Here is a 26,810-nt window from a genome sequence, read left to right on the forward strand (position 1 = left end):
TGAAGGGAGGTGGCTAGCGAGCGTTTCTAGGCAACCGTAGACTCCGGGTCCTTAGTGGGGCCTGATGGCCAAGAGACGGTTCGGAAGTGACCTAGGAAGTGCCTATGGATAGGCCGCAGTCTCTACCACAACTCTGAACGTCTTGTCTTTCGAGCCCTTTTCCATTTCTAGTGAGTAAAATTGTTAAGAGTGACAGTCTAAAGAGACCAGCATTGAGGGTGGAGAAGAATTATAAATCAGGCAAAATAGGTAGGCAGCCAGAAGGGGGCGGGGCTGAAGGCCAGAGCTGATGTCCCTCCGCCTGAGAAGCTTGAAACTCCTAGGCTGAGGGTGAGAAGGCAGCGTTGGCCCGCGAGGCGCACGGGCAGGGGATTTAGGCGGGGATGCTGAGGAGTTTTGGAGTGGTGCGGAATATAGGGGAGGTTGAGAGGGGATGGGGTTGGGTGGGCGAGGCTTGGTCGAGTGGGGAGGGCCGAGTGGCAAGGCTGGGTCGAGTGGGCAGGGGTCAGGAGGTCGAGGTTGGGTGGAAGTGGGTAGAGATCGGGTAGCCCAGGGTGGGTGGAAGGAGGAGGTAGGGGTCTGGTGGTCGCGGGAATAGTTGGGGGGACCCAAGGAGGCCAAAAGATGGAGGAGATCTGGGAGATGCTCAGTTTGTCCTAAGATCTCGTCCTTCATCTTTCCACTCTCTTGTTTTTGAGGTCTAGATTATTGTGTAAGAGAGGAAAAGGCAGGGCGGCTGCCGTTAACCCTTCTCCCGTATCCCAGCTAGGCCTCCCAGATGTGTGGAACTGTCTCTGCAGCTGTAGCCTTTCGCCGCCATCTCTGCCTCCTTCCTTCTGAGGGATCCTGAAACCTTGTCATGGAAAAGTACCACGTGCTGGAGATGATTGGAGAAGGCTCTTTTGGGAGGGTGTACAAGGGTCGAAGAAAATACAGTGCTCAGGTGTTGAACAAAGAGGGATATTTTTTGGGTGGGATTCTGTACCTCTGCCCCCCACCCCAACTCCAAGAGAGGGGAGGGAGGATCAGTGAAAAAAGGAGGCCAGAAGAGAAGCATTCGTACTGACCCATTTTCCTAAGGCACTTCTTAGGAGTGTAGGCTCTGGAGTTAGATTGCCTGGGTTCAAATCCTGGCACCACCATGTTCTAGCTTTAGAACTATGGACCACTTACTTAATTTCTGTTTCCTTACCTATAAAATGGGGATAAGAATGTTATCTAATTGATGGGGTTTGGAGATTAAATGTGATAAGTCACACTAAATCACTTAGTTCAGTGCCTGGCACCTAGTAACAACTAATAAATATTAGTTATTATTATTATTAATCTCTGTCATGCAGGAAGAGATAAGCCACCCAAACTCTTCTTCCCTCCTCATTTCATCCTTCCTTTTCTCCTAAATCCCATGAATCTTGTGGCCTTTACCCAAATCAGAACACCTCTCCCAGAATCTACCTTTTTCCTAAGTTTGTCCTAGGTAACCAAAGGGATCTGCCTGACAGAGGCTGTTTCCTCCTGGGGTGAGGGGTGGAGGAAGTCTGGGTAAGGCCAGAGAACCCTGGAGGAAGTGGAGACGGGAGACCAGCAGGTATAATGAAAATTGCTTGAATGGTTAAAGCCTGAGTTCTAGAGCTCTCAGGCTAATGCTGAAGTTCTGGCCCTTGTCAATAGTGTGGTTAGGCCTTGACTCTCCACCTTACCACTGACAGGTGGTGGCCCTGAAGTTCATTCCAAAATTGGGGCGCTCAGAGAAGGAGCTGAGGAACCTGCAACGAGAAATTGAAATCATGCGGGGTCTGCGACATCCCAACATAGTGCACATGCTTGACAGCTTTGAGACTGACAAAGAGGTGTGCTTCGACAGTTTTGGGTTACCTATCCCCAGTGCAAGAGAACCAGGAATTTCCCACCCTCAGAATGTATGACTCTGGGGCCATCAGCACCATTGCCTTCTTGCAGGTGGTGGTGGTGACAGACTATGCTGAGGGAGAGCTCTTTCAGATTCTGGAAGATGATGGGAAACTTCCTGAAGGCCAGGTATGCTTCCTGACTCAAATTTCTCTCTGCCCCTGGCCTCTCTCCAGGTTGAAGACAGGTAGGGAAAGCTGAAGGCACTTGGGTTCCTCATTTGGAACACTCCTGAGAAAACCACAAGAATCTAGTTGTATATAAAGTATGTTAACATTGGAGCCAGAATGTCTGGGTTCAAAGCCTGGCTCTGCCACTTCCTAGCTGGATCTTCTTGGACGGATTAATTAATGTCTTTGTGCTTCAGTTTCCTTATTTGCAAAGTAGTGTTGTGAGATTAATGAGTTAATTCAGGTAAAGTGTTTGAAAGAGTGTCTGACACATAGTATTCAACATAGATAGCTAGTATTAATATTGTCATTGTCGTCATTAGGGGAAGAAGGACCAGTGCAGTGGTGCTGTAGAGGACAGTAAGGAACAAAGGTTGTAGTCAGACAGGATTCACCACTAAGACGTAGTGACGGACAGTATGATTTGGTTGAACATATTCTTTAGCTGTACTCTATCAAGTATGCACACCTCTGTACACAGCACTCTATTTCCTTCCAAGCACTCATCATTATCTGTAATCATCTCTTTCATTCTTTTGTTTACATGTTTGTCTGACTACCTCTTTTGCAAGCAGGTACTTTGTCTTATTTAATAACATCTGGTATATATTGAATGCTTACCAAGTGCCAGGCACCATTCCCAGCATTACTTTCGTTTACATGCGTTAATTCATTTAACCCTCACAATAATCTCATGATGAGGTGGGTGGTATCATTATTGTCACTGTATAGATGATGAATCTGAGAGGCACAAAATAATTTGCCTATGGCCATGTAGCTAGTAAGTGACATTCAATACATTTTCCTTGAATGAATGAATGAACAAATGAAATAATGAATGAACAAGGGGAGCAGAGGAATGTACCATGTGAAGTTCTGGAAGAAAGGGAAGGAGGAAAGGATCACATGAGCAGTCAAATTAGGGAGGGGTCTTTGGGGTCACCAGTGGCTCCTTCCTCCTGCCTTTCTTCCTGTCTGACTGCTTGGCCCCTAGGTCCAGGCCATTGCTGCCCAGTTGGTATCGGCCCTGTACTATCTGCACTCCCACCGCATCCTGCACCGAGACATGAAGCCTCAGAATATCCTCCTTGCCAAGGGTGGTGGCATCAAGCTCTGTGACTTTGGGTGAGAATTCTAAGCTTCCAACTATGCTGCCACCTCTGCTGGGGGTGTTAGGCCATGTGCTTGACTTAGTTGGGACTCCTTTTAGAACCTGAGCTTGAAACTGATATTCCTCCCAGGTCTTTTGGAACCGCAACTGCTCAGTTTGGGGATATTTCACACCATGATAGGTGGACAGTGAACAGGTCTAGTTTTTGTTGAATGTCTTCTCCTTTCCATTTCCATCCCATTATCTCCTTCAGATTTGCTCGAGCTATGAGCACCAATACAATGGTGCTGACCTCCATCAAAGGCACACCACTCTATATGTCTCCAGAGCTGGTGGAGGAGCGACCATATGACCACACAGCAGACCTCTGGTCTGTGGGCTGCATTCTGTATGAGCTGGCTGTAGGCAACCCTCCATTCTATACCACAAGCATCTTCCAGTTGGTCAGCCTCATTCTCAAGGACCCTGTGCGCTGGCCTGCCACTATTAGCCCCTGCTTCAAGGTAATGAATATAGAAAGGGAGATTGCTTTTGCTCTCCCTCTACCCCTGTTCCCCTTTCCAAAATCTTTTTCCAGAGCAGGAGGAGTAACTTTACAATTACTGAATTACTGCAAGAGCTGGGCCAAGCAGCCTTTCTTTTCTACTATAGGGGCTTGTTCTGGGGTGTGGAATTGTGTGTGGTTGTGTTCTAAGGTCTGCCACGTTTGGAAATGGCAGCCCCCTTTGGGCCAGGCTATGCTTTTAACATAATGAAAGGTAATTTCAAGACACCAGAGGTAGATACCTTTTACATGCTCTTTATTCTACTTAGTTCATACCGGGGTAATGTCCAGGTGATATCTAGATGTTACCCTCACAGTTTTCAGCCCTCAGCTTGAAAGAAGGAATCTTCAGACATCTCAGTGGCTGGAGCTGATGGGGTGGCTCAGTGATTATGGACGGATGACAGAGATGGTGCCTGCTCATTATAGCTAAGTCTCAACAGGCTAGAATTCATTACCTTTCTACTTAAGGGGAGGGAATGGAGTTCTGTCCCTTTTTATTTCTTACCTGAGGCAAGATTATGGGCCTTCAGTGAAATTTAAATACAACCTTCTCCACAGTGAAACTTTCCTTTTATATTATCTAAGATGAAAAGGGACAAATTTGCCCCCAACTTATTTAGAGGGGCATAAGTTATCAAAAAGAATCTAAACAAAGGAACCTTAAGTGGGGGTGTACATAGGCTATTCACTCTCCAGTAGGGCAGATGTCTAAAAGTCATAATTATACTAATCTACCTGGTTTTAGAACATGGTCATAATCCATTAGTACCTTCTATTCCTGTTTCAAGGCCAACTGAGAATTTTCTCAGGATATCTCACAACAGCTGTACCCTTTGCAGAGAGAGTCTCCTTACCCCTCCACCATCTAAAGACTTGCTGAAAGATTTCTGGTTTTTGAGTGCTCCCAAACACATATTTACACAATGGCCTGTGCGCATGAGCATGCTTTAAACTGTTAATGCCACGGACAAATGCTAATCAGAGGAAGGGCAAAGTGAGCAGTCTGGGAATCCTTTGAGAGTTCGTTTTCTATGGATGACTGTGAAGGTGGACTCCTCTCTTTCTCCTAGTTTTTTCTCCCTTCCTCACAATGCTGGTGGCATTGAGATTGGTATTTTTACTTCTGGGGTTCCCAAATGTCCATGGACAGGAATTGGGGTTCTCTAAGGTGTGAGGCAGTAAATTCTGTCCATGATTTCAGCCAGGAAAACGAGGCCTAAGGAAAGGAACAGCGAAGATGTTAACAAGACCAGCTAGCCTGCTGTAAGAATAAACTCAGGACTCTTGGTTCACCAGTTCTGCTGATAAGTTAGCAAGAGCCTTTAGGAAGCGAAGAAAGGATTGGTGGCCTATTTTCTCTCTCTGCAGAACTTCCTGCAGGGACTGCTCACCAAGGACCCCCGGCAGCGTCTGTCCTGGCCAGACCTGTTACATCATCCCTTCATTGCTGGCCGTGTTACCAGTGAGTTGTCAAGGTTGCCAGGGCTTCTGTACTTCCCAGTACTCTCCCCAATAGACCCTTTCCAACTCCTGGTTCCAGCTCTTCTTCCTTCCTCCACCAGCTTGAACTTTATTCCTAGCCCTTTGCCTGACTTTGCCACTTCCTTGCAACCATCCTCCCACTTTCTTACTTTGCCAAAATGATCTTCCACAGAAGCCTGGAGACATGAAAGTTGTCCTTGGCTAAGTGGACATGCTGGCTATATCCCCGGTATGATCATGTCTTCGTCTTCTTCACTCTCTGCAGTAATAACCGAACCAGCAGTTCCTGATTTGGGTACCCCATTTACCAGTCGCCTACCCCCAGAACTTCAGGTCCTAAAGGATGAACAGGCCCATCGGCTGGCCCCTAAGGGTAATCAGTCCCGCATCTTGCGTCAGGCCTGTAAGCGCATGGCTGAGGAAGCGAAGCAGAAGGTATGTGGAGCAGAGGGGACTATGAGACATTATCAGGCTATTGGCTAGAGTAGTTGGAGAAGGAGAGTGACTTTCTAGGGTTGGGAAAAGACCACGAATTGGATTCATATTGCCCCATAGCAATCAAATATTTCTCACCCGGTGTCTCTCACCCACCTCCCATAGAAACAACAGAACACAGAACCTGCCCTTGACCAAGAGGACGGGATCAGCAAGGTGGCATCTGGCACAGCCCTACTGCCCAACCTAAGGGCCACCCTTCAGGAACCAGACCTATTAGCTGGGATCGTGGCCTCAGAGATGAAGAACAACTGGGCTGAGTTGGGGACCGGGGAGGCCTCCCCTACACTTTGGTGAGGAGGGTATAGCCAGGGATTTTTAGGATAAAGTATCTGGCAGGCATTTGGCTCTAGCCAAAGCAAATACAATATGGTCCCTGTCATAGCCACTGCCTAAATGTGGACAGGATCCTGGGAATCTGGGTTTTGGGTTCTTGAGTTCTAATTCTAGACATTTTCCTGATTTAGAAAACTTGGGGACTTGCTTTTCTCTCTGCCTCAGTTGTATATTTACTGAAAAGAAAAGGATTGTTTACATCCAATAGGGAAGGTTGTATGAGCTGAGAGCCACAGATGAAAACTGCCAAAGAAGACTTGAGAATAAGATTCAGAGTGGGAGAGCAGTCAGATATTTATAATGGTCAACATGTCCTGTCCTGGTTATAGTCCATAAAGCAGTGTCCTCTATGCCATGCTATATGACTTGTTCCTCATTTCTGTCCTGTACCTAGAGGAAGGGACAAGTTCACAAGCCCTGAGCCTCACAGGTCTGGAACTCTTCCTACTCTCTGGCTTCCTCTGGCAGGGAACACCGCGTCACCCTGGATTGTGAACCAGCATTCCCAGAGCAGAGGCCAGAGGTGGTGGGCCGGAGGAGCATTGATGGAGTGGACCTAGAAAATGAGGTGAGCCTAGGGGCTTTTCTTCGCCTTGTCCCTGCTACGAGGCTTTGGGTCTGGGTAGATGTTTTCTAGAACAGTGATGCCCAACAGTCCAAGTAAGAGCCCTACCCCCCTTGCATTAAAAATTGCTTCCTTATTAATTTGCATATTTTAATTACACAATAACTGAACATGTACTTGTCAAGAATTAGAACAGATAGATTAAAAACAAAAGTCCCTCTTCAGCCTTACCTTTGTCCCCGAGGTGACTACTCTTCTCACTTTAGACTGTCTCTTTCCAAACTTTCTGTGCTTTTACATTCATGTGTACACACATACAGAAATACATAGTTTGGCTTTGTTTTTACATTACTGAGTTCAAACCATATGTATTGTTTTACATCATACGTCTAGATCTGTTTTTGAGATTTTTCTCCATCACATCATGTGGTTCTACCTCAATCTTGTGTTTTTTTAGGGCTTTACCTTTTTATTTTGAAATGTCAAACTTTTAGAAAAATTGTGAGAATACTACAAAGAATTGTTGTATACTCCTTCATCCAGATTCATCAATTGTTAGCATTTTGCCACATTAGCTTTGTGATTTTTTTTCTATAAATGTATGGGCGTTTCATCTTTCTGAACCATTTTAGGGAAATGAAGACATGCCTTTTTACCACTAAACACTTCAGTGTATATTTCCTAAAAACAAGGTCATTCACTTGTACAACTACAGTACAATTATAAAAAATCAGAAATTAAATATGGATATAATGCCGTCACTTAATCTACAATCCATTCAGATTTTGCCAGTTGTTCCAGTAATACTCTTTACATGAAAGAAAGAAAGAAAGAAAGGAAGCAAGGAAGGGAGGGAGGGAGGGAGGGAGGAAAAAAAAGGTGCAGGAGCCAATCAAGTATCATGCATTGTGTTTAGTTGTTCTACCTCATTCTCCTTTAATCGGGAACAGTTCCTAGCCTTTGTTTTTTATGACTGACAGTTTTGAGGAGGACAGGCCAGTTATTTTGTAGAATGTTCCTCAAATTGGTATTTATTTTCTCATGATTAAATTCAGGTTATGCAATGTTAGCCAGGGTACTACATAAGTGATGCATTCTCAGTACCACAGACTTTTAAACAACTTCATAGTATCTCCTAACATGGGTGCCATGATTTATTATTCCCTTACTAATTGGCTTTATGATGTTTGCAATTTTTTTTTTTTTTAATTTTATAAACCATGCAGCAATGGACATCTTTCTAGTATCTCTTTATGGACACATGCCAGTGTTCTCCAAGAGACTTTTTTCAGAGCCTTCCCATAATGCCATCTATATTTTTTTTAACTGGTGGCTGAAAAAATATATCTGTGCCAAAGGAATCACTGATTCTTGCAGTTATGACATGGTTCTCCACACTTATAGCCCTGGGTTGGGAGTTCCTACCCTTAAACCTTACATCCCTGTGCCTCAGGAGCCAGACAGTGATGATGAATGGCAACACCTGCTGGAGACCACTGAGCCTGTGCCCATTCAACTGAAGGCCCCTCTCATTCTGCTGTGCAATCCTGACTTCTGCCAGCGCGTCCAGAGTCAGCTGCAAGAGGCTGGAGGACAGGTAACAGGCAGGAGGATTCTGTGGATGGGATTTGAGGCAATTTTCAAAGATGAGGCATTAAAAAACATTGACTGAAAAATAATGAAAAAGAGAAAATCCCTTTTCAAGTCTCTTTCAGTTCCTCTGCTTAGACAACTAGGTTTGCTAATCTCTTTTACTAGAACAAAAAGAGCAGGCCTCAGGTTTCCCTTTCTGAAGGGAAGAATGTCCATCTAGAGCAGGGGACAGCAAACCTTTTCTGTAAAGGGCCAGATGGTGAAAATTTTAGGCCTTGCAGGCTAAGAGGCAGAAATGGAGACTATTATGAAAGTACTTATAAAACGAGAGGAAACAAATTTCCACAATTTCTCTATTGGTGAAATTAAAAATGTAATTAAAACAATCAAATATACAGGTTTTTTTGTAATACAGATCTGTTAATGAGAAGAATGAGTTTTTTTACATGGATACTATTTTGCTTAATTGGAATATAAAATGCGTCCTCTCTCCTAAAAGTCTTCTCTTGTTTCTCTGAAATATAGCCATCTTTTTCCTGGTAACTCAAAGGAATAAGATACTTAGCTTTCTCTCTCTCTTCTTTAAAGTTTTCAAGGATACAGTATAATTTAAATGCTATAAAATTTACCCGTTTGCAGTGTACAAGTCAATGATTTTTAGTAAAATCAAATTTGATTTACCAAGTTGTGAAACCATCACCATAATCCAGTTTTAGAACACTTTCATTATTCCAATAAGATCCCTCATACCCATTTGCTATTGATCGCCATTCTCATCCACAGCCCCAAGCAACCACTAATCTACTTTCCCTTTCCTGGATGTTTCATTTAAGTGGTCTTATATGACCACTTAAAATATATGGTCTTTTGTGTCTGGCTTCTTTCACTTAACATAATGTTTCTGAGGTTCATCCATGTTGTAGTGTGTCTCAGTACTTCATTTCTTTTTATTGCTGAGTAGTGTTCCATTGTATGGATAGACCACATTTGTTTATCTGTTTACCAGTTGATGGACATTTGGGTTGTTTCCACTTTTTGGCTTTTATGAATAATGCTTTTGTGGACATTCACATTCAAGTTTCTGTGTGGACATATGTTTTCATTTCTCTTGAGTACATACCTAGGAGTGGAATTGCTGGGTCATATGGTAAATTTATGTTTAACATTTTAAGAAACTGCCAAACTATTTTCCAAAGTGGCTGTACAATTTCACATTTCTACTAGAAATGTATGAGTGTCCCCATTTCTCCACATCCTTGCCAACATGTATTGCTATCGGTCTTTTGATTATAGTCATTCTAGTGAGTATGAAATGAAATAGCATTTCCCTAATGACTAACAATGTTGAACAACTTTTCATATCTTCTTTCCATTTGCATATCTTCTTTTGTGAAATATTGATTCATATCTTTTGCTCATTTTTTGAATTAAGTTGTTTGTTTTCCTATTATTAAGTTGTAAGAGTTCTTTGTATATTCTAGATATAAGACCTTTATCAAATATGTGATTTGCAGGTATTTTCTCCCAGTCTGTAGTTTTGTCTTTTCAGTCTTTTAAGAGTGTTTTTGAAGTGTAAAGGTTTTGAATTTTGATGATTTTTTTTTTCCTTTATGGGTCATGATTTCAAGGAAAAGAAACCTTTTCCAAACCCAAGATGTTGCAGATTTCATCCTGTTTTTTTTCTAAAAGTTCTATAATTTTAGCTCTTTTATTTAGGTCTTATCTGTTTTGAGTTAAATTTTTTTACAAGTGCAGTCTTTACTATTCTTTTTTAAAACATATTTTTTATTGCAGAATATAACATATATACATAAAAGTGATAACTTTCCAAGTGCTATTTAACAAATAGTTAAAGAGAAAATTTCAAAGAATGTTATGGGTTACATTCCACAGTCTCAGTTATTTCCTTATTGTGAAATATATATGCAAAAAGGTAATATCTTTCAGACTATGCTTTAACAAGTAGTTATATAGGAAATTTCCAAACATGTTATGAGTTACAGTGCCATAGTTTCAGTTATTTCCCTATTGTGAAATATAACGTATATACAAAAAGGTGATAACTTTCAACTTAAAATTTAACAAGTAGCTATAGAACAAATTTCAAAAGATGCTTGGGTTACCATTCCACCATCTCAATTCTTTCCTTCTAGTTATTCTAATATCCTAGCAACCAAGAAGAAGAAAATTATATAGAGATTCAGTATTCATAATCCTTTGTTAAATTCCGTCTTGTGTGTTGCACCCCCTTCCTCTAGTTTAATCACTTTCCCATTCTCCAGGGATATCTAGGCAGTGATCACCCTAACTTGTTTATGTTGAAAAGGGGTGTTGATATTCTGTGAAAAGGGACACATCTGCTTGATGTTCTTAAAGAGGCTATTGCCTCTGGGTTTTGGGACTTATCTGGCATAGGAGTTCTCTGGAGGATTTAAGTATCTGAAGAATAAACTTAGTGAGTAAAACTTTTATAGAGTCTCAGATAGAGATCTGGGTATTTTTTAGGGTTTTGGGGACTACTGTTGACTTGGGCTTATCTTATTGTGGTCATTTGGCATAACTAGCTGAAGCTTGCATAAGAGTTACCTCCAGGACAGCCTCTTGACTCTTATTTCAACTCTTTTAGCCACAGAAACCTTATTTTGTTGCCTTTCTTTTCCCCCTTTTGGTCAAAAAGGCATTCTCAACCCCTCGATGCCAGGGTCAGGTTCATTCCCAGAATCGGTGTCCCACATTGCCAAGGAGACTCATGCATCTGAGGGACCCTGTCCCACATCAGGGAGAGGGTGATGAATTTATTTGCAGAGTTAGGCTGAGAGAGAGAAAGTCACCTTTGAGCAACAGAAGAGGTTCTCTGGAGCTTAGCCTCCCCTTTACAAGCACAAGTTTCACCAGAGCAAGACTCAAGATCGAGGGCTTGACTTATAAAGTAGGGGATTCCTAAGTTCATATAGTATTTGTTATGTCCACTGTAATCCATCCATATCTCACATTATCATCACGTAGTTGTATAATCCTTATCACTCTCCATTTTGAATGGTTCTCATAACCTAACACACCTTGAAGCTCTTTTCAGACCTTAATTATTTGTCCCTAGTATTTGTGTGGTACTAGTATGGTATTCCTATTAATTATAGTCCATAGTATGAAATAGGTAGGTTTTTCCCATGTACGTTTCTGTTGTCAACTTTCTGTACAAGTGTCATATCGTGCAAGCACCTATCTGTATTTGTAGAGCTGATCTGTGGGATATATGCCTTTAAACAACCCCTTTCAATCCTATTCACCTTCAGTACAGCTCTGATGCTTATAATCCCATTAACAAACAATCGTCACCCCTATCCACACCTTTGAATTCATCATCATTAACATATCTGAACATATTAGATTATCATTCCCCCTCCACTAGCTTCTATCACTAGGTCCCCAATATTTTTGTGTATGTTGTGACATAGGGGTCTAAGTTCATCTTTTGCATGTGAATGTCCAATTGTCCCAGCACCATTTGTTGAAGACTCTCCTTTCCCTTTTCCTTTCATCTTGTGCCTCTCTTTTGGCACTTCACCATCCCCATAGTGTTGGCTAATATTTTAATATGGGGAAGCAGGTTAAGAGCTCTGCCTTTGGGGGTAACTCCCTGGCTTTGAATTCCAGCTGAACTACTCATTAGCCGTGTGATTTTAAACTACTTAACCCATCTAGAAGCTTCAGTTTCCTCATCTGTATAATGGCTAACAGTATCGACTTCACAGGGTTGTTGAACAGACTAAATGAACAAATAAATGCAAAGAGTTAGAACAGTGAATGACTTATTGGAAAGCACTTATATAACTGTTATTCTTCTTCTGATTTTTTCCCCAACCATTTAAAAATATAAAACTGTCCTTAGCTTGTGAGCTGTGCAGAAATAAGTGATGGTTAAAATTTATTTTTAAAAAAGTGGTAGGCTGGATTTGGCCTACAGGCCACAGTTTGTTCATCTTTATCCAGAGTTAGATAATGTTGTCTTTTCTATCTGATGTTAAATAACATTGTTTTGTTTCCATTGTTTTTTAGTTGTAGACCTTGTTTGTTTCTTTTAAAGGGTAGGGACTCGAGAAGGGACTGGGTCTGACAGGGATCCTGAAGGGAAATACCCTCCCCCTTGTTCATCATCCTTGCATGTTTAGGTGATTTGACTATCTGTAGTTCTCTCCCCTGGTATAGTTCTCCTGTTCTCCTTCTCCTCTGGGTTTTAGATCCTCAACAAAAGGAATGGCATTTGGTCTGCCTTGCCAACTCCCTGGGGATACTTGATACATGTGACTCTCCTCTTTTTCCCTCTGGTGATGATAATCCCTGTCTCTTCCCCTCATGTCACCCAGATCCTGAAAGGCATCCTAGGGGGTGTGTCCCTCATCCTCCCTGTGCTCCGTGTCCTTGGCAGTCTTCTGTCCAGCTGCAGTGACTACGTTCCCTTGTATTCCTTCTGCCGTGAGGTAGGGTTGCCTGGGCTGCTACTCAGCTTACTCAGACACAGCCAGGAGAGCAAAAGCCTCCAGCAGGTGAGTGCCTGGCCAGCACCCTCTAAAGGCTGACAGAAGTTTGCTTTCTGGCTTTCTCTCCTGATTGCTGTCTCTGTTTGGTCCAGCTGCTTTTTTTTTTTTTTTCTTTTCTCCTTCCTCTCTCTAGTTGGTAGAACAGGACTTGCAAACTCTAATGTCTTCTGGGGCCAGGCATATAATGTCAGTCAGTGAGAGGTTCACCTATGTGTGTGACTGTATGGAGTAGCGAGGAGTATGATAAGCTCAAGAATACATGCCCAGTCTAACTGGGGCAGCCTCTCCTCAGCTCCCGCCACGGTTGCCATGTGGGAACGCGGGCCTACTGTTGTCAGATCTAGTTTTCTAAGAGAAGCTAGAAATCCAGGTTTTTATATGCATTCCCAGTTTTGAGAACACTGTGCTTTGAAATGTTAAATCCTGGGCTTTATTGACCTGGTCTTGCAGAGCTGGGGATAGAAATTCAGGGGTTAACTAATTTAGACAGTAACTAACTTGTAGATGGTCACAGAGGCAATAAGGGACAGAGCTGAGATTGAGACTTGATGTGTTTGAGGCTAAATCTCTACTTGCCCAAGATGTGTCTTGCTGCAGCTGAGCTGAGAGGGCAGAGCAGCCCTTATAGAGTCAGAGTAAAGATGCTTTACTGGAGCCTCGGCTGAGGCACCTGGAAAGCTGCACTCTGCTAATGAGTATTAATTTTGGGTGTTTTTAAGGAATTTGGGAAAAGAATTTGGGCTATTTTGAAAAACAGAACCTAGAAAGCCTACTAAACTCCCAAATGCTAGGTTGGCCAAACAAGACACATTTTCAGGCCATTTATAGCCCATTGGCCGACATTTTGTTACCCCATATCTTCTCTTTCTGCCCATACTCCCTCATTCCCCTGCTCCTTTCTATTTGGTACACTTGACTGGGTAGCTATGTCTTTTTTATTGCTTTCCTATTCTTTACATCCATTCTCTGCATGTTTGGCCTTAACTCTCTCTTCCCTCTTTCCTGACAGCAATCTTGGTATGCAGCCTTCTTACGGGACCTAATGGCTGTGATTCAGGCCTATTTTGCTTGCACCTTCAATCTCGAGAGGAGCCAGACAAATGACAGGTGGGATGAGAGGCAGTGTTTGCTCTGTCGGCCAGTTTGGCTCCAATTTCTTCCCCTCCCCATGAGGATGAGGCTAAGTGAGAAGAAGCTGTGATTTATGACAAATTAGGGATCAGATGAGTGGCACCTCAGAGTCCCGCTGGTCCTTGTAAGGACCCTGAGTTGAGACATCTCCATCTTTGCCCCAAAGCTTTCAGATTCTAAGAGTCAGCAGCAACCATGGCTCTAAATGGAAGGGTCAATATGTGAGTAGTCTAGGGAAAATGGCAAAGAAGGGGCTTGGTGGGTGTGTATATGAGACCATGTATGTGTTTAGTGGGGTTGGAGGGTGGGAGCAATCTGATGTGTTCCTTTACAGGGATTCTCCCACCTGCCCAGAACTGACCCATTCACCATATCTTTCCTTCTATTAGACAGATGAGAAGAAACTATGGGCTCATTTTTTCCCAGCCTGCAGGTGTTTCAGGAGGCTGCCAACCTCTTTCTAGACCTGCTGGGGAAACTGCTGGCCCAAACAGATGACTCTGAGCAGACTTTGCGGAGGGACAGCCTTATGGTAATCTGCTCCCATTTCCAGATCCTGTCTCTTCCATCTTTCCCTGTTTCTCCCACTCCCTTCCTTCTGACTACATAGGGTCAGATCAGTTTACTACAACAAAAATTTGTTGAATGCTCACTATGTGCCACGTACCATGTGAGTAAGAGCAAGTCTCTGCCTTCAGAGGACTAGTGATAGACTAATAGGAGAGACGTTCTGTGATTAATGACAGCATGGTATGAAAAGTACATTAGAACTTTGTATGAAATACACAAGTACCACTGAAGAAGATGTGATTAATGCTACTTGGAGGGTCATAAAGAAATCTTGAAAAAAGGAAATCTTCTCTGCTAGGATTTGAAGAATTCATCAAAGTTTGCCAGGTAGATGAGGCAGCAAAGTAGGAAAGACATTCTAGCAGAAAGAGCAGCATATATAAAAACCCAGAGGCTTAAGCAGGGTGGCCTACTCAGGGAACCACAAGTAGAAATATTTCTTCTTGTTGAGACTTGCAGATCATCTAGTATTCCCCAACCTTATTTGTCATAAGGACTAGTAAACTATGTGGTTTCTCTCCCATGGACTCTGAGGGTGAGGGACAGGGAAACGGAGGATGAAGTTCTAGCTGATCTCAGGGGAGGCAGTTAGAGAGGAACACATGCAAGGAAGTAATCAGTTGCCCAGTCCGTGTTCAAACTGGTGATATTGGAAACACAGATCTGGGTTACATTCCTGCCTCCCGCCAGCAGTTCATTCAGTCTAGAGCCTATTTTAGTCTGAGAGCCTGTTTTGCTATTCCTTACCTTTCAAGTCAGGAAGCTCTTAATGTCTAACCTAAATTTTGGCCAACAGTGACTCATGTTACTGACACTTCTCAGACATGATTGTGCATTGGGTTGTATGGGGAGTTTGGGATAAATACTCCACCTCTTGAAATTCTGAATCAGTCAGACTAGGTTGGAAGGGACCCTGGAATTCTTATACATGTGGTCTACAGATAACACTTTGAGAAACATCATCTAGGGAGCAGCTGGTCAGAGAATGGAAGGATTGACACCTGAAATCCCTGTCCTTAAAATGTGAAGGCAGTTACAATGCATTTTCTGGGCAAGGACTGCTTAGAACTAGGCAGCTCTTCCACTTGGGTTTTTATTCTCTTTTCTCAGGTTCTCAGGGGATTTTTGCTCCATACCCTAAACCTAGTCAGTTTTCTGATGCCTTGACATTCACTGTGCCCTTGTCTCCTTTAGTGTTTTACTGTTCTGTGTGAAGCCATGGACGGGAGTAGCCAAGCCAACTCCAAGGCCTTTTACTCCCGCCTGCTGACTACACAGCGGGCTGTGTTGGATGGGCTGCTCCATAGTGTGACAGTTCCACAATTCCCTTTCCACACACCTCCAGGTAACCAGGGTAGGGAGGGGAGGCTCCCTTGACTTATTGGTTTGTCCAGCTCTGCTCTTTCTTCTGCCTGCACCTAGGATAGTACCTGACATTTAGTGGGTGTTCAATAAATAGCTGTGAACTGAAAGAATGAATAGGGATCCGAGAGAAACAACCAAACTCTACCCTGTGTTCTCTGCCTCTCTATATAGGAGTCCCACAAGTGAGCCAGCCGCTGCGGGAACAGAATGAGGATCTGCCTGGAGCTGTTTCCTCTGCGCTGGCAGCCATGTGTACTGCTCCTGTGGGGCTGCCTGGGTGCTGGGAAGCCAAGGAGCAGGTCTGAGCTGCAATTTCCTGTCCTCATCCTTGTTGCCAGGGCATCTGGCCCTAGCTTCTCAGAAAGGCAGAAAAACGAAAGCTTTTAGGACCTGCATTTTATGCTTCCCTCTACTCAGTGCTTCTAGGAACAGATGGTCCTGCCCTGGGTCTGGGCCATTTGTAGAACATAGTGTAGTCAGAATTCCAGAGCCCTTGGCCAACTAGTGAGGGGGAGAGAGCTCAGTGATAAACTGCACCTGTTGTGGTAGGGGAGCTCACTTGAAGCCACCAGTGATGCTTCTTGAAGGGCTCAGGATTTGATGTCCCCATGTTCTGTTGGCTGGCAAGGCTTACCTCTGTACCTGCTGACAGGTACAGTTTGTCCATGAAGACTGGGACCAGAATGGGATCTGAGATTCCTGGTGAACCTGGGCAAGACTGGCTAGTAAGGGGTTGAGAGTACAGTACTGGTCAGCTGGAGCTGTGAAAGAAACAGGATTGGAGTAATGGGGATAGGATTAAGTCTTCAGGTATGTCCCTATAGGTCTCTCGGCATTTGGCAAATCAGTTGACCGAAGACAGCAACCAGCTGTGGCCATCCCTCATCTCAGGGCTGCAGCATCCCATCCTGTGCCTACATCTTCTCAAGGTACTGCCTGCCCATAACTCCTGGCATTTTAGATTTCTTTTTAATATCCAGGACTTCTAACAGAAGAAAGAGAGAACAAGAGCCAGAGTGAAAGAGAGGGAGATGGAGAGAGAGGGGGGGAGGGGAAGGGGGTGGAGAGAGAGAGAGAGAGAAAGAGAGAAAGAAAGAAAGTGTATGTGGCCAAGAGACAGATTGAGAGACCCCCTTGGATGATTCCTTTCTGTTTTTAAATTTCTTCTCTAACTAAAATGGCTCCATTCTTCGCCAATTCTTACCAGACTGAGAAATATCCCTAACTCAGCAAGAGGCAAAAGTGGCCTGAACTCCTATCATGCACTTAGGAGATGCTAGCCTGCCTTTTAGCTGATTCTTCCCCCTAGAAGCCCAGGGGCTGTCTCACGTCCTTCCTTCTCCCTTAGGTTCTCTATTCCTGCTGCTGTGTCAGTGAACGCTTGTGCCATCTTCTGGGGCAAGAGCCCCTGGCCTTGGAGTCACTGTTGAAGTTGGTCCAGGGCAAGGTAGGCCAGCAACACAGGTGGGCAACTCATGGTGGCCCCATCTTCTCAACCAGAGGTTGCCCTGATATTATAGGTTTCCTTTATAGGTAAAAGTAGCAGATTGGGAAGAGTCTACTGAAGTGACACTCTACCTCCTCTCCCTTCTTGTCCTTCGGCTCCAAGATCTGCCTTCTGGGTGAGTCATAAAGTAGGGTCGCTCCATTGAAATCCTCTACCCACATATCTAACCATGACACAGGATAGGGAGGAATGGCATTCTACAGCTTATCCTTAGATGGGATTGGGACGGAGAAAGTAAAGGTTTCTCTACAAAGAACAGACTTAGGTTCCCACCAACTTTGTGCCTTTGAGGTGGCCATGCAGCCTAGGTGAAGAGTACAATCCAAGGGTGAGGGAAGGCCACTTACCACCCTCCTTTAATACTGCTGCATCCCCAGACGTATCTCCTTATTCCAGGATGGAGAAGCTAGGCAGTGAGATTGCAACTCTCTTTACACATTCACACGTTGTGTCTCTTGTGGTGAGTTTTCAGCTTTTGTCCTCCTCCCCTTTTCACCCTGTCATCCAACCCTCCTTTCTAGGGGCGGGGGAGTCACTATCCTATTCACAACTGTTTTTGGAGTCATTCTTCTGTACCAGGATAGAGACATAAATCTTCTCTCTGCCTGTCCTGAATACCTTTTAGATTCCGACATTCCTTCCCCTCCTCTCTCTCTCCCACAGAGTGCAGCAGCCTGTCTGTTGGGACAGCTTGGTCAGCAAGGGGTGACTTTTGACGTCCAGGCCATAGAATGGATAGCTGCGGCTACACATGCCCTGTCTGCCCCTGCGGAGGTGAGGTCTGCCAGAGAAGGCACAGGCACGTTTTCTCTGAGTCAAACACTAGGGCTGCATCCAGGGGGAAAAGACTGAAATGCCAGCAAGCCGAGAATAAATCTAAGTGATAAGGGAATCTAGGAGTCCTTCTCTTCCCATCCTTTCGTCCTTACATAATAGGCTCTTCTGAGGCCATGCTGGTCATGGATTTTAACATTTAGGGCTTGTATAGACAGAGAGAGAGAGGAACAGAGCAGCTGACCAGCCAACATGGGGAGATACCAAGGGAGACCTAAGTTCTCTGAGGAGTGGGGTTTCCCTGCCTATTTCAGTCCCCTCCTCTGGAAGCTCCTGCTCATTACTATTAAAGTCCTTCCTAATGCTTAATCTCTTCCTCTCCTACTGCAGTTTGCACTCTACTTTCCCCATGTTTTCTCTTTAACTGAGATGGAAAAGGTGGCTGACATCTTGTGAACTCCCAGGAATTCACAGGCCATTCTGTAGCCTTCTTTCTGCCTTTTTCCAGGCCCTTTCTCCTCTACCTTTTACACCCTTGGGAACCCACTATTTTCCTCATTTTGTGTAAAGAAAGATAGACTTCATATTGAAATTATTGTCATGCCTTGTGTATGTAGAATTCTTTATAATTTATTAAGGGCCTCTGTATAGGTTATCCCACAATGTATTTGAAGGATAGGCAGATGAAATGTAATAACACTCATCTTCCTATTCTAGATGAAGTTGAACTTCAGAGAGGCTATACAGTTAGTGATGGCCCTAGCATTCATCCACAAGCTTAAGTCAGAGACCTAGGAGTCAGCATAGACCCCTCCCTCTTCCCTATTATTCCCCCAGCCAAATGGTTCCCCCAGGTCCCTTATATTCCCCCTTCCTATTGTCTCTCAAGTTCATTCCTTCCATGGTATCATCACTGGCCTGCCTTAGTTTATGCATATATTATCTCTCTCTCCTGGGCTTCGGCACTTGCCTAATAATGTATCTCCTGCTACTAGGCTCTCTCCACTCCAGTCCATTCTCTTCACTGCCACCAGACTGAGCTTTCTTAAAGACAAATCAGCTCATTTGTTTAACCAATAATTATTGGACACATAAATATGTATTGAGAGGCAGGCACTATTCTAGACTCTGAGGGTACAGCAGTGAATAAAAGAGACAAAAAATCTTGTCCACGTGGAGCTTATGCTACCCCATATAAGTCCTTGGTGACTTCCTACTGCTTCTGGAATAAAGTCCAATCTCTTTAGCCTGCCACTTAAAATTCATTTCCTGTTACCTCTGGGCTCTACAATCCTGCTATACCAAAAGAGTTATTATTTCCAAAATTCACTATGGTCTTTCATGCCTACCTGCTTTTATATATGCTCTGACATTGTAGTTGGAATATTCTCCCTTCCAGCCTCTATCGTCTCTTGTCTGCCTTTTGAACTTTTCGTTCATCAGTTTCCCCCCTCCAGGAGGCAGAGTTAGGCACTTTCAACTGTGCCCCCTTTACCTCTTGTTAAGCAAGTATCTTCCTAAACTCTAATTGATTCTGAGTTTGCTCACCCTACCAGATTGTGTGTGTCTTTAGGGCAGAGTTATTCATTGAATGAATAAGCAGGAACCAAGACTTCAAAGCCCAGAAGAATTCCTCCCACTACACCAGACCAAGGAAGAGCTCTTTCTGCCTGATCTGGAGTTGGGTGCACAGGCTTGTGAGGCTGCCTCATCCCACTCAGACAACTGCATCCTTCCTGCCTCTCTCTGGCAGGTCCGGCTGACTCCACCAGGTGGTTGTGGGTTCTACGACAGTCTCCTTATCCTTCTGCTGCAGCTCTTCACCCAGGTACATGTGCCTCCTAGAAGAGATAGGAAGTAAGGAGACAGACACTGGGCATTTTGGAGAGCCACTGACAATAGAAATGAAGAAGCAGCTCACACTCACCTCTCCTTTCAAAACTACTGTGCCTCTGATAGAATTAGAATGGGCCCACCTGCCCTCAATATGGACGCTCTGAAGGAAACCATTCAGCTGCATCTGCTGGGACTTAGTAGGGAGAAAAGCTGTTATTCCCTGGTTTTTCAGCAGACATACACATGAGTTCAGAGGTTAGGGGTTAAGGTATGATAAGAAAGGGAAATATGATAACAGAGAAATTCTAGATGGGAAAACAGAAGGAATTATTTCTGGGACTCCCTTTCCTTGTAGGTCAGGGATAGGAATGAAAAAAGGCATTTTAACTCCTGCCTTCTGCCTCCCTACCCTACCCTCTTCTAATTTTGTCTCCAGCAGGGTAAGGCTAGCCTGATAAGGGATGTGGCTAACTCAGAAATGTGGGCCATTCTGTGGCACCGCTTCTCCATGGCCCTCAGGCTACCTGAGGAGGTGTCTACACAGGAAGAACAGCTGTCCCCATCCAGTCTACAAAGCCCAGAGCCAGATTGGACACTGATCTCACCCCAAGGTATCTTTCAGTCAGCATGGCCTCTTTTTGGGGCTACTATAGAGAAAATGGCCAACCTTGTGTACGCCTCTTTAAGGAGATGGGCTAGAAGTAGTTTAGCCCTTAGAGATTTCTGCTGCTGCTGCTGCTGCCTGGAGGGAGGATGGCAGAGTCTACACTAGAGCTGCTCAATGGAAAGGAGCTGAATAGGTAGCCCTGGGAGGCATTGGGGAGCAGGGGCATTTGGTCCTCTTACCTGCTCCATTGGGTCCCTATTCTTGGTGTTTCCAGGAATGGCAGCCCTGCTGAGTCTGGCTGTGGCCACCTTCACCGAGGATCCCCAGTTATGCCTGAGCCATTTTTCCCAGCATGGAAGTATCCTCATGTCCACCCTGAAGCACCTGCTTTCCCCCGGCTTCCTACATCAGCTGGGCCAGGCGTGAGTTTGAGCTAGAAGGAAGGAGAATAGAAGGCTGAGGAAGTTTGCAATACTGGATGGGAAGGGGAAGGCAGAAGAGAAATGGCTGACAACTGGAACTGGGAAACAAAAAGTGGGATAGAGATTAGTCTGGAAGCCTAAAGATTTGCTGAGATTGGGCAGACGGAGCTAGGGAAGGGAATTTGAGAAGAGGGAGGGAAAAATTACAAAGGGGAGTGAGCAAGACCAAGTATATCCTTCCATCCTCCTCTCTTTAGGCCTCATGGATCTGAGTTTCTCCCGGCTGTTGTGCTCTCTGTCTGCCAGCTCTTCTGCTTCCCCTTTGCCCTGGATCTTGATGCTGACCTCCTTGTAGGTATCTTGGCCGACCTCAGAAACTCAGAGGTTGCAACCTACCTGCTGCAGGTACTTGGGAACCTACCCAGACAAGAAGGTGGGAGAGAAGATGGCCAAATTTGTTGTACTCTAATTCACTTCCTGACAATTCCAGGACTCTCCTAGGTCCTTTGTACAGCATCTGGCTTGATCTAGAAGTTGGAGTTGAGAAAGTATTCAGGCTTGAAGGGGTGGTACCTCCTTCTCCCCATCAATCCCCTATCTGGATTTTGTTGGAGCTCAGTGGGGAGGGCATCCTAGTCTATGCAATGGACTCTATTCCTTGGCCAGTAATCACATCCCTCTGGCACTTCTTGGCATTAAGCAGTGAGTCTTTGAAAACAGAGACTGAGTTTGTACAGAGTAAGATATGGACTTGGATAGGACCTGCTCTCTTGGGATGCACATTGTGTCTCATTTGGGTTGCTGGCACAGGAGTGGGGCAGCTCTTCCAGCTCTCTGTGGTATTTCTCATTGTAGCTTGACTTTTCTCTCTCCCAGCTTCTGGGCCCCTAGCTATCTAGCTGCTATGTACTCTTCCTCTCCCTTTACTCCTTTAACCTCCAACCCCTTCCCCCCCCTTCTCCCAGGTCTGCTGCCATCATCTTCTGTTGCCACAAGTCGAGCTGCCCATCAGCCTCCTCACACACCTGGCCCTCACGGATCCCACCTCTCTCAGCCAGTTTGTGAGCACGGTGACTGCCTCCCCTAGCACCGTCATCTCATTCCTCTCAGTTGCCCTCCTGGGTGACCAGCCACTGCTAACCTCTGACCTTCTCACCCTGCTGGCCCACACAGCCCGGGTACTGTCTCCCAGCCACTCGTCCTTTATCCAAGAACTCCTGGCTGGCGCTGATGAATCCTACCGGCCCCTTCGTTGCCTGCTGGGCCACCCAGAGAATTGCGTGCGGGCCCGCACTTATGGGCTTCTGGGACACTTGCTCCAACACAGCCTGGCCTTGCGTGGGGCGCTGCAGAGCCAGGCTGGACTGCTTAACCTTCTACTGCTGGGGCTTGGAGACAAGGACCCTGCTGTGCGGCGCAGTGCCAGCTTTGCTGTGGGCAATGCAGCCTACCAAGCTGGTCCTCTGGGACCTGCCCTGGCAGCTGCAGTGCCCAGTATGACCCAACTGCTTGAAGATCCTCAGGCTGGTATCCGGCGCAATGCTGCATCAGCCCTGGGGAACTTGGGGCCTGAGGGCATAGGGGAGGAGCTGTTAGAGTGTCAGGTACCCCAGCGGCTCCTCGAGATGGCATGTGGAGACCCCCAGCCAAATGTGAAGGAGGCTGCCCTCATTGCCCTCCGGAGTCTGAGGCAGGAGCCCTGCATCCATCAGGTACACCCCAGGGAACTTAGGAGCCATGATGATCAGGGCCCCTGTATTTCATGACATTTCTCTAAGGTAGTCTTTAAAGAATTGGGACATTCAGAAATTCAAGTTCCCAGAAAACCCAGGGACAGAGTGTTGGAGATGGCTTTTCCAGTTACCATCTGTCATTCTGGAGAAGGGAAGGGAACTGGAAGAGGGCTCCCTTGGATTGGGAAGTGCCTGAGATCTCAGGGACCACTGTTTATCTGTTCTAGAAGCTGTGTGGGAGGGAGGCGGGAAGACTAAGAGATGTTGAGGTCAGAGTGGTGTCATTCATTGGCCACGTAGGTGATAACTATCTTTATTTTTTTATCACTTACCATATGGAAAGTACCATGCTAAGTATTTTACCTTTATTATCTGGTTTAAGCTATTATGATCTTCATTTTACAGGCAAGGAAATTGAGGCACAAAGAATTTAACAACTTGTCCAAGTTACAAAGCTAGTACGTAGGATTAGACTTTTGTACTCAAAAGTCTGAATCCAGAGCCTGTACTCTTAGCTACTACTTTATTCTGCCTCTTCTGCTCAATTTTCAGTACTTAAAGAACCCAGTAGAAATCACACATCATCTTAGGATAAGACTAAAACCCCAAATTGTAATAGTTCAATGCGATACCATTGGGTAGTTCATGCAGATCAGAAATTTTGATGGGATGGTGATAGTATATGAATTTCTGGCACTCCATGTGGGAAAATAATAAAAGGGGTCCTTGGTGATAATGAGGATGGGGCCCACTGGTCTGGATCTGAAGCTGGGAATTGTACTTAAGGCTCACTCCTACTGCTGCGTTCATTACCTCTTCCTGTGGGCCAGTGTATGGGTCCCTTGATGCCTTGGTTTCGTGATCTGTAACCAAACAGAATGTAAGTAGGCCTCTGGTCCTGATGATTCCTGTCTTTGAGGTTTCTCTTCTCTTAATCTCTTCTGAGTCCCTGCGTCCATTTCCTGTTTCTTCCTTTTCTGGAGTTGTAATTGATGGGTCAAGTGAGATTTCTCTGCATCTGCCCCAGATACCACCTTTTCTGAGTCTCATGTCCTGTCCTGTCATCTGCTTTCTGTCCCACAGGTGCTGGTATCACTGGGTGCCAGTGAGAAATTAGCCCTGCTCTCTCTGGGGAATCAGTTACTGTCCAGTGGTAGTGGACCCAGGCCTGCCTCTGCCAAACACTGCAGGAAACTCATTTACCTCCTGAGGCCTACCCACAGTATGTGATTCCAGATTCCTGGGGTCCAAGCCTCCAACCTTCCTTGCCCTACCATTGCCAACTCTTCCTTTTTCTACTACACAAGCCACCAACTCAACCAGGAGCTCAAGAGACTGAAAAAATAGAATTACGTAAGCTGCCAACTCAACTGAGAACAAGAACCTAAGAGAGATTTATACATAAAGCTGGTTGAAATTCAGGATGATTTCAACCAGTAAACTTCATTGCTGAAGAAAATTCCTTCCTTCTCAACATCCAGGGTTTTGGTTTTCTCCCAATAATGTGCCTTTAACCTCAGGAACTTGCCTCCCAGACCTTAGGGGAAACACTTTCTGCCTGAGAGATCTCTTCCTTTCTGGAGGTCCTATAATCTTCCCAGAAAGTTCTTGCTTTAGGTGTACTGGCTCCAGGACAGTGATGAAGATAGAGCCTGTCTCAGTTCTAGGCTATGGAGATAAATGCCACCAGTCCCTGTTGTTGAGTCCCCAGACCTTAGCCCACATCATTCTCATCTATGGGTGGAGGCTGAGAATATATCTTTTTTTGTAGTTCTGTTTTGTAAACTCTTTTAATAAAAGATGTGCCTCACCCTACTTGGAGCTACTAAGGTAAGGGATTGGGAGGCTTAGCCCCTCTTTGTGCATCTTTGGTGTTTCCTGTTCACATGAGATCCTGGTTTGGGAAACTATTTATATCTTTTTCTACGTTTCAGCAGTTTTCCATGTCAAATGAGCTACATATGATGACCTTCCAAGCCAAGGCCAGAGAAGCTGAAATAGGAAGGGGTAGCATTAAACAGAGAGATAAATTGGGTTGCTTTGAGGTCTCAGGCCTAGTCACTAGTTTTACTATTTAGTGAAGTTTCAATATATAGGGGATCCCAGCTGCTACAGAAGGGCAGCTGTTTATGGAGGTTATGCAGTATACCAGAAAGAGGTGTTTGGCCGACTCAGTTAAAATCGTAATCCAGCTGGAAACATAGTGAAAATGCCTTAACTCACTGGATGTCTTGGGACAAGATTCCTAGGGCCCTAATTTCTCCATCCATAAAATGGAGAGACTACTTTCTGCCCTTCGCTAAATTCCAAATGTTTTAGAAATGAAAGGTAAATAAGGTATCCTTATTTTTATAAAGTATTTGATTTAGACCTCGTCATTGCCCACTGTCTGTGTTTATACTTTAGCAAAAATAACATTTTTAATGGGAACCACCACAGTTTCCTCCTATCCAGATTATTTCAGCTCAGCATGTATTTATTGAGCATACTCTATGTGCCAGATACTGTTTTAGACACTGAAGATTAAACAGTGAGCAAAATTAGACAATGGTCTATCTGTCATAGAGTTTCTTTTCTGGTGGGGGAGACAGTGGACTTATTAAAATAAGTGAACTATATATAGTATGTAGGAAGGTGATAAAAGCCCTGGAGAAAAATTAAGCAAGGAAAGGGTGATAAGGAGTGCTGAATTGAATGATCAGGATAGGCCTTTCTAAGAAAGTGGCATTTGAGCAGACTTGAAGGAAGCAGGGAAGCAAACAGTACAGCTATCTGAGGGAAAAGCCTGATCAGAGAGAACGATTACCTCAGAGGCCCTGAGATGGAAGCATGCCAGGTGTGCTTGAGGAGCCGTGAGGAGGCCAGTTTGGATGGAGCAGCATAATGAAGTGGGGAGAATAGTGTGAAGGAAATGAGGTAATGGGGGCCTGATTGTTGTAAGTCTTTTGGACCTTGGTGAAGGCTTGGGGTTTTACTTTGAATGAAGTATGGATATATTGGAGGGGTTTGAAGAGAGTAGTGATGTGATCTGTCTTCCATTCTAAAAGGATCACTCTTCATTCTGGTGTTGTGAATGGACTGCAGGGAGTAGGGAAGGGTAGGAAGCAGGGTGAGTAGTTAAGAGGCTGCTGTAATAATCTATGTAAGAAACAATGGTATCCTAGACTAGAGTAGTCACAATGGAGTGATGAGAAGTGCTGGATGTTGAATATATTTTGAAAGTTAAGCAAATAGGAATTCTTGACAGATTGGATATGGGAATGTGAACAAAAAAAAGAAGTCAAGGGATGCTCCAGGTTTGGGCCCAAGCAATTGGAAGGATAGAGTTGCCTTTACCTGAAATGGGGAAGGCTACCAGTGAAAGTGATAATTGGTGGGAAAGTTAGTGTTCAGTTTTGAACATTGTTCCAGTTTGCTAATGCAGCTGTTACGCAAAATACCAGAAATGGATTGGCTTCTATAAAGGGGATTTATTAAGTTACAAATTTAAAGTTCTGAGGCCATAAAAGTGTCCAAACAAAGGCATCATCAATAGGATACCTTCACTGAAGAACACCGATGGCGTCCGGAAAACCTCTGTCATCTGGGAAGGCACAGGCACATGGCTGGCGTCTGCTCTGGGGTTCTGGTTTCAAAATGGCTTTCTCCCAGGACATATCTCTCTAGGCGTCTGGGGGTGTTCTCTTAGTTTCTCCCAGGCAAACTCTGGACTAGCAAAAGTCTGCTTTCAATGGCCATCTCCAAAATGTCTCTCTTGGCTGCAGCACAGAGCTCCTTCTGTCTGAGCTCTTATAGGGCTCCAGTACCCAGTCAAGACTCATGCTGAATGAGCGAGGCCACACCTCCATGGAAATAATCTACTCTATGTTATCACTCACAGTTGGGTGTGTCATATCCCATGGAAACAACCTAATCCAAATATCCCACAAGACGGAATTAAAAGATCATGGCTTTTTTTTGGGGGGGGGTGGTGCATAATATATCCAAACTGAGTACAAATATTTAGTTTACAAGGTATATTAGTTGGAAATTTTCAAACACACACAACATAGAGAGATTAGTTCAGTGAATCTTATCACTACTTCTAAAGCTACCATATCTGATCTTTTTTTAATTGCGT

At 44.6% G+C, this 26,810-nt stretch overlaps 1 protein-coding gene across 9 annotated transcripts; it reads left to right on the forward strand.

The window, feature by feature from the left end:
- The first annotated feature begins 30 nt into the window (after positions 1-30).
- STK36 (serine/threonine kinase 36) lies at positions 31-24,545 on the forward strand. Of its 9 annotated transcripts, none has more exons than XM_037849129.1 (27): positions 31-170; positions 766-943; positions 1,710-1,850; positions 1,960-2,037; positions 3,073-3,203; positions 3,443-3,692; positions 5,105-5,198; positions 5,484-5,653; positions 5,819-6,006; positions 6,518-6,617; positions 8,068-8,211; positions 12,572-12,751; positions 13,755-13,852; positions 14,303-14,408; positions 15,641-15,791; positions 15,983-16,110; positions 16,636-16,740; positions 17,160-17,258; positions 17,345-17,433; positions 17,715-17,778; positions 17,982-18,092; positions 19,846-19,920; positions 20,365-20,539; positions 20,810-20,957; positions 21,215-21,362; positions 21,923-22,669; positions 23,774-24,545. In XM_037849129.1, exons 2-27 carry the CDS (start codon positions 860-862, stop codon positions 23,918-23,920), a joined length of 3,951 nt encoding a protein of 1,316 aa, XP_037705057.1. In that variant the 5' UTR covers positions 31-170; positions 766-859; the 3' UTR covers positions 23,921-24,545. The 9 variants fall into 9 exon arrangements, with proteins under 9 accessions (XP_037705057.1, XP_037705058.1, XP_037705055.1 ...); XM_037849130.1 differs by having other exon boundaries at positions 42-170; positions 770-943; XM_037849127.1 differs by lacking the exon at positions 31-170 and adding an exon at positions 261-330.
- Positions 24,546-26,810: the final 2,265 nt, after the last annotated feature.

The sequence above is a fragment of the Choloepus didactylus genome, chromosome 9, assembly GCF_015220235.1.
Source record: "Choloepus didactylus isolate mChoDid1 chromosome 9, mChoDid1.pri, whole genome shotgun sequence".
Lineage (NCBI taxonomy): Eukaryota > Metazoa > Chordata > Mammalia > Pilosa > Megalonychidae > Choloepus > Choloepus didactylus.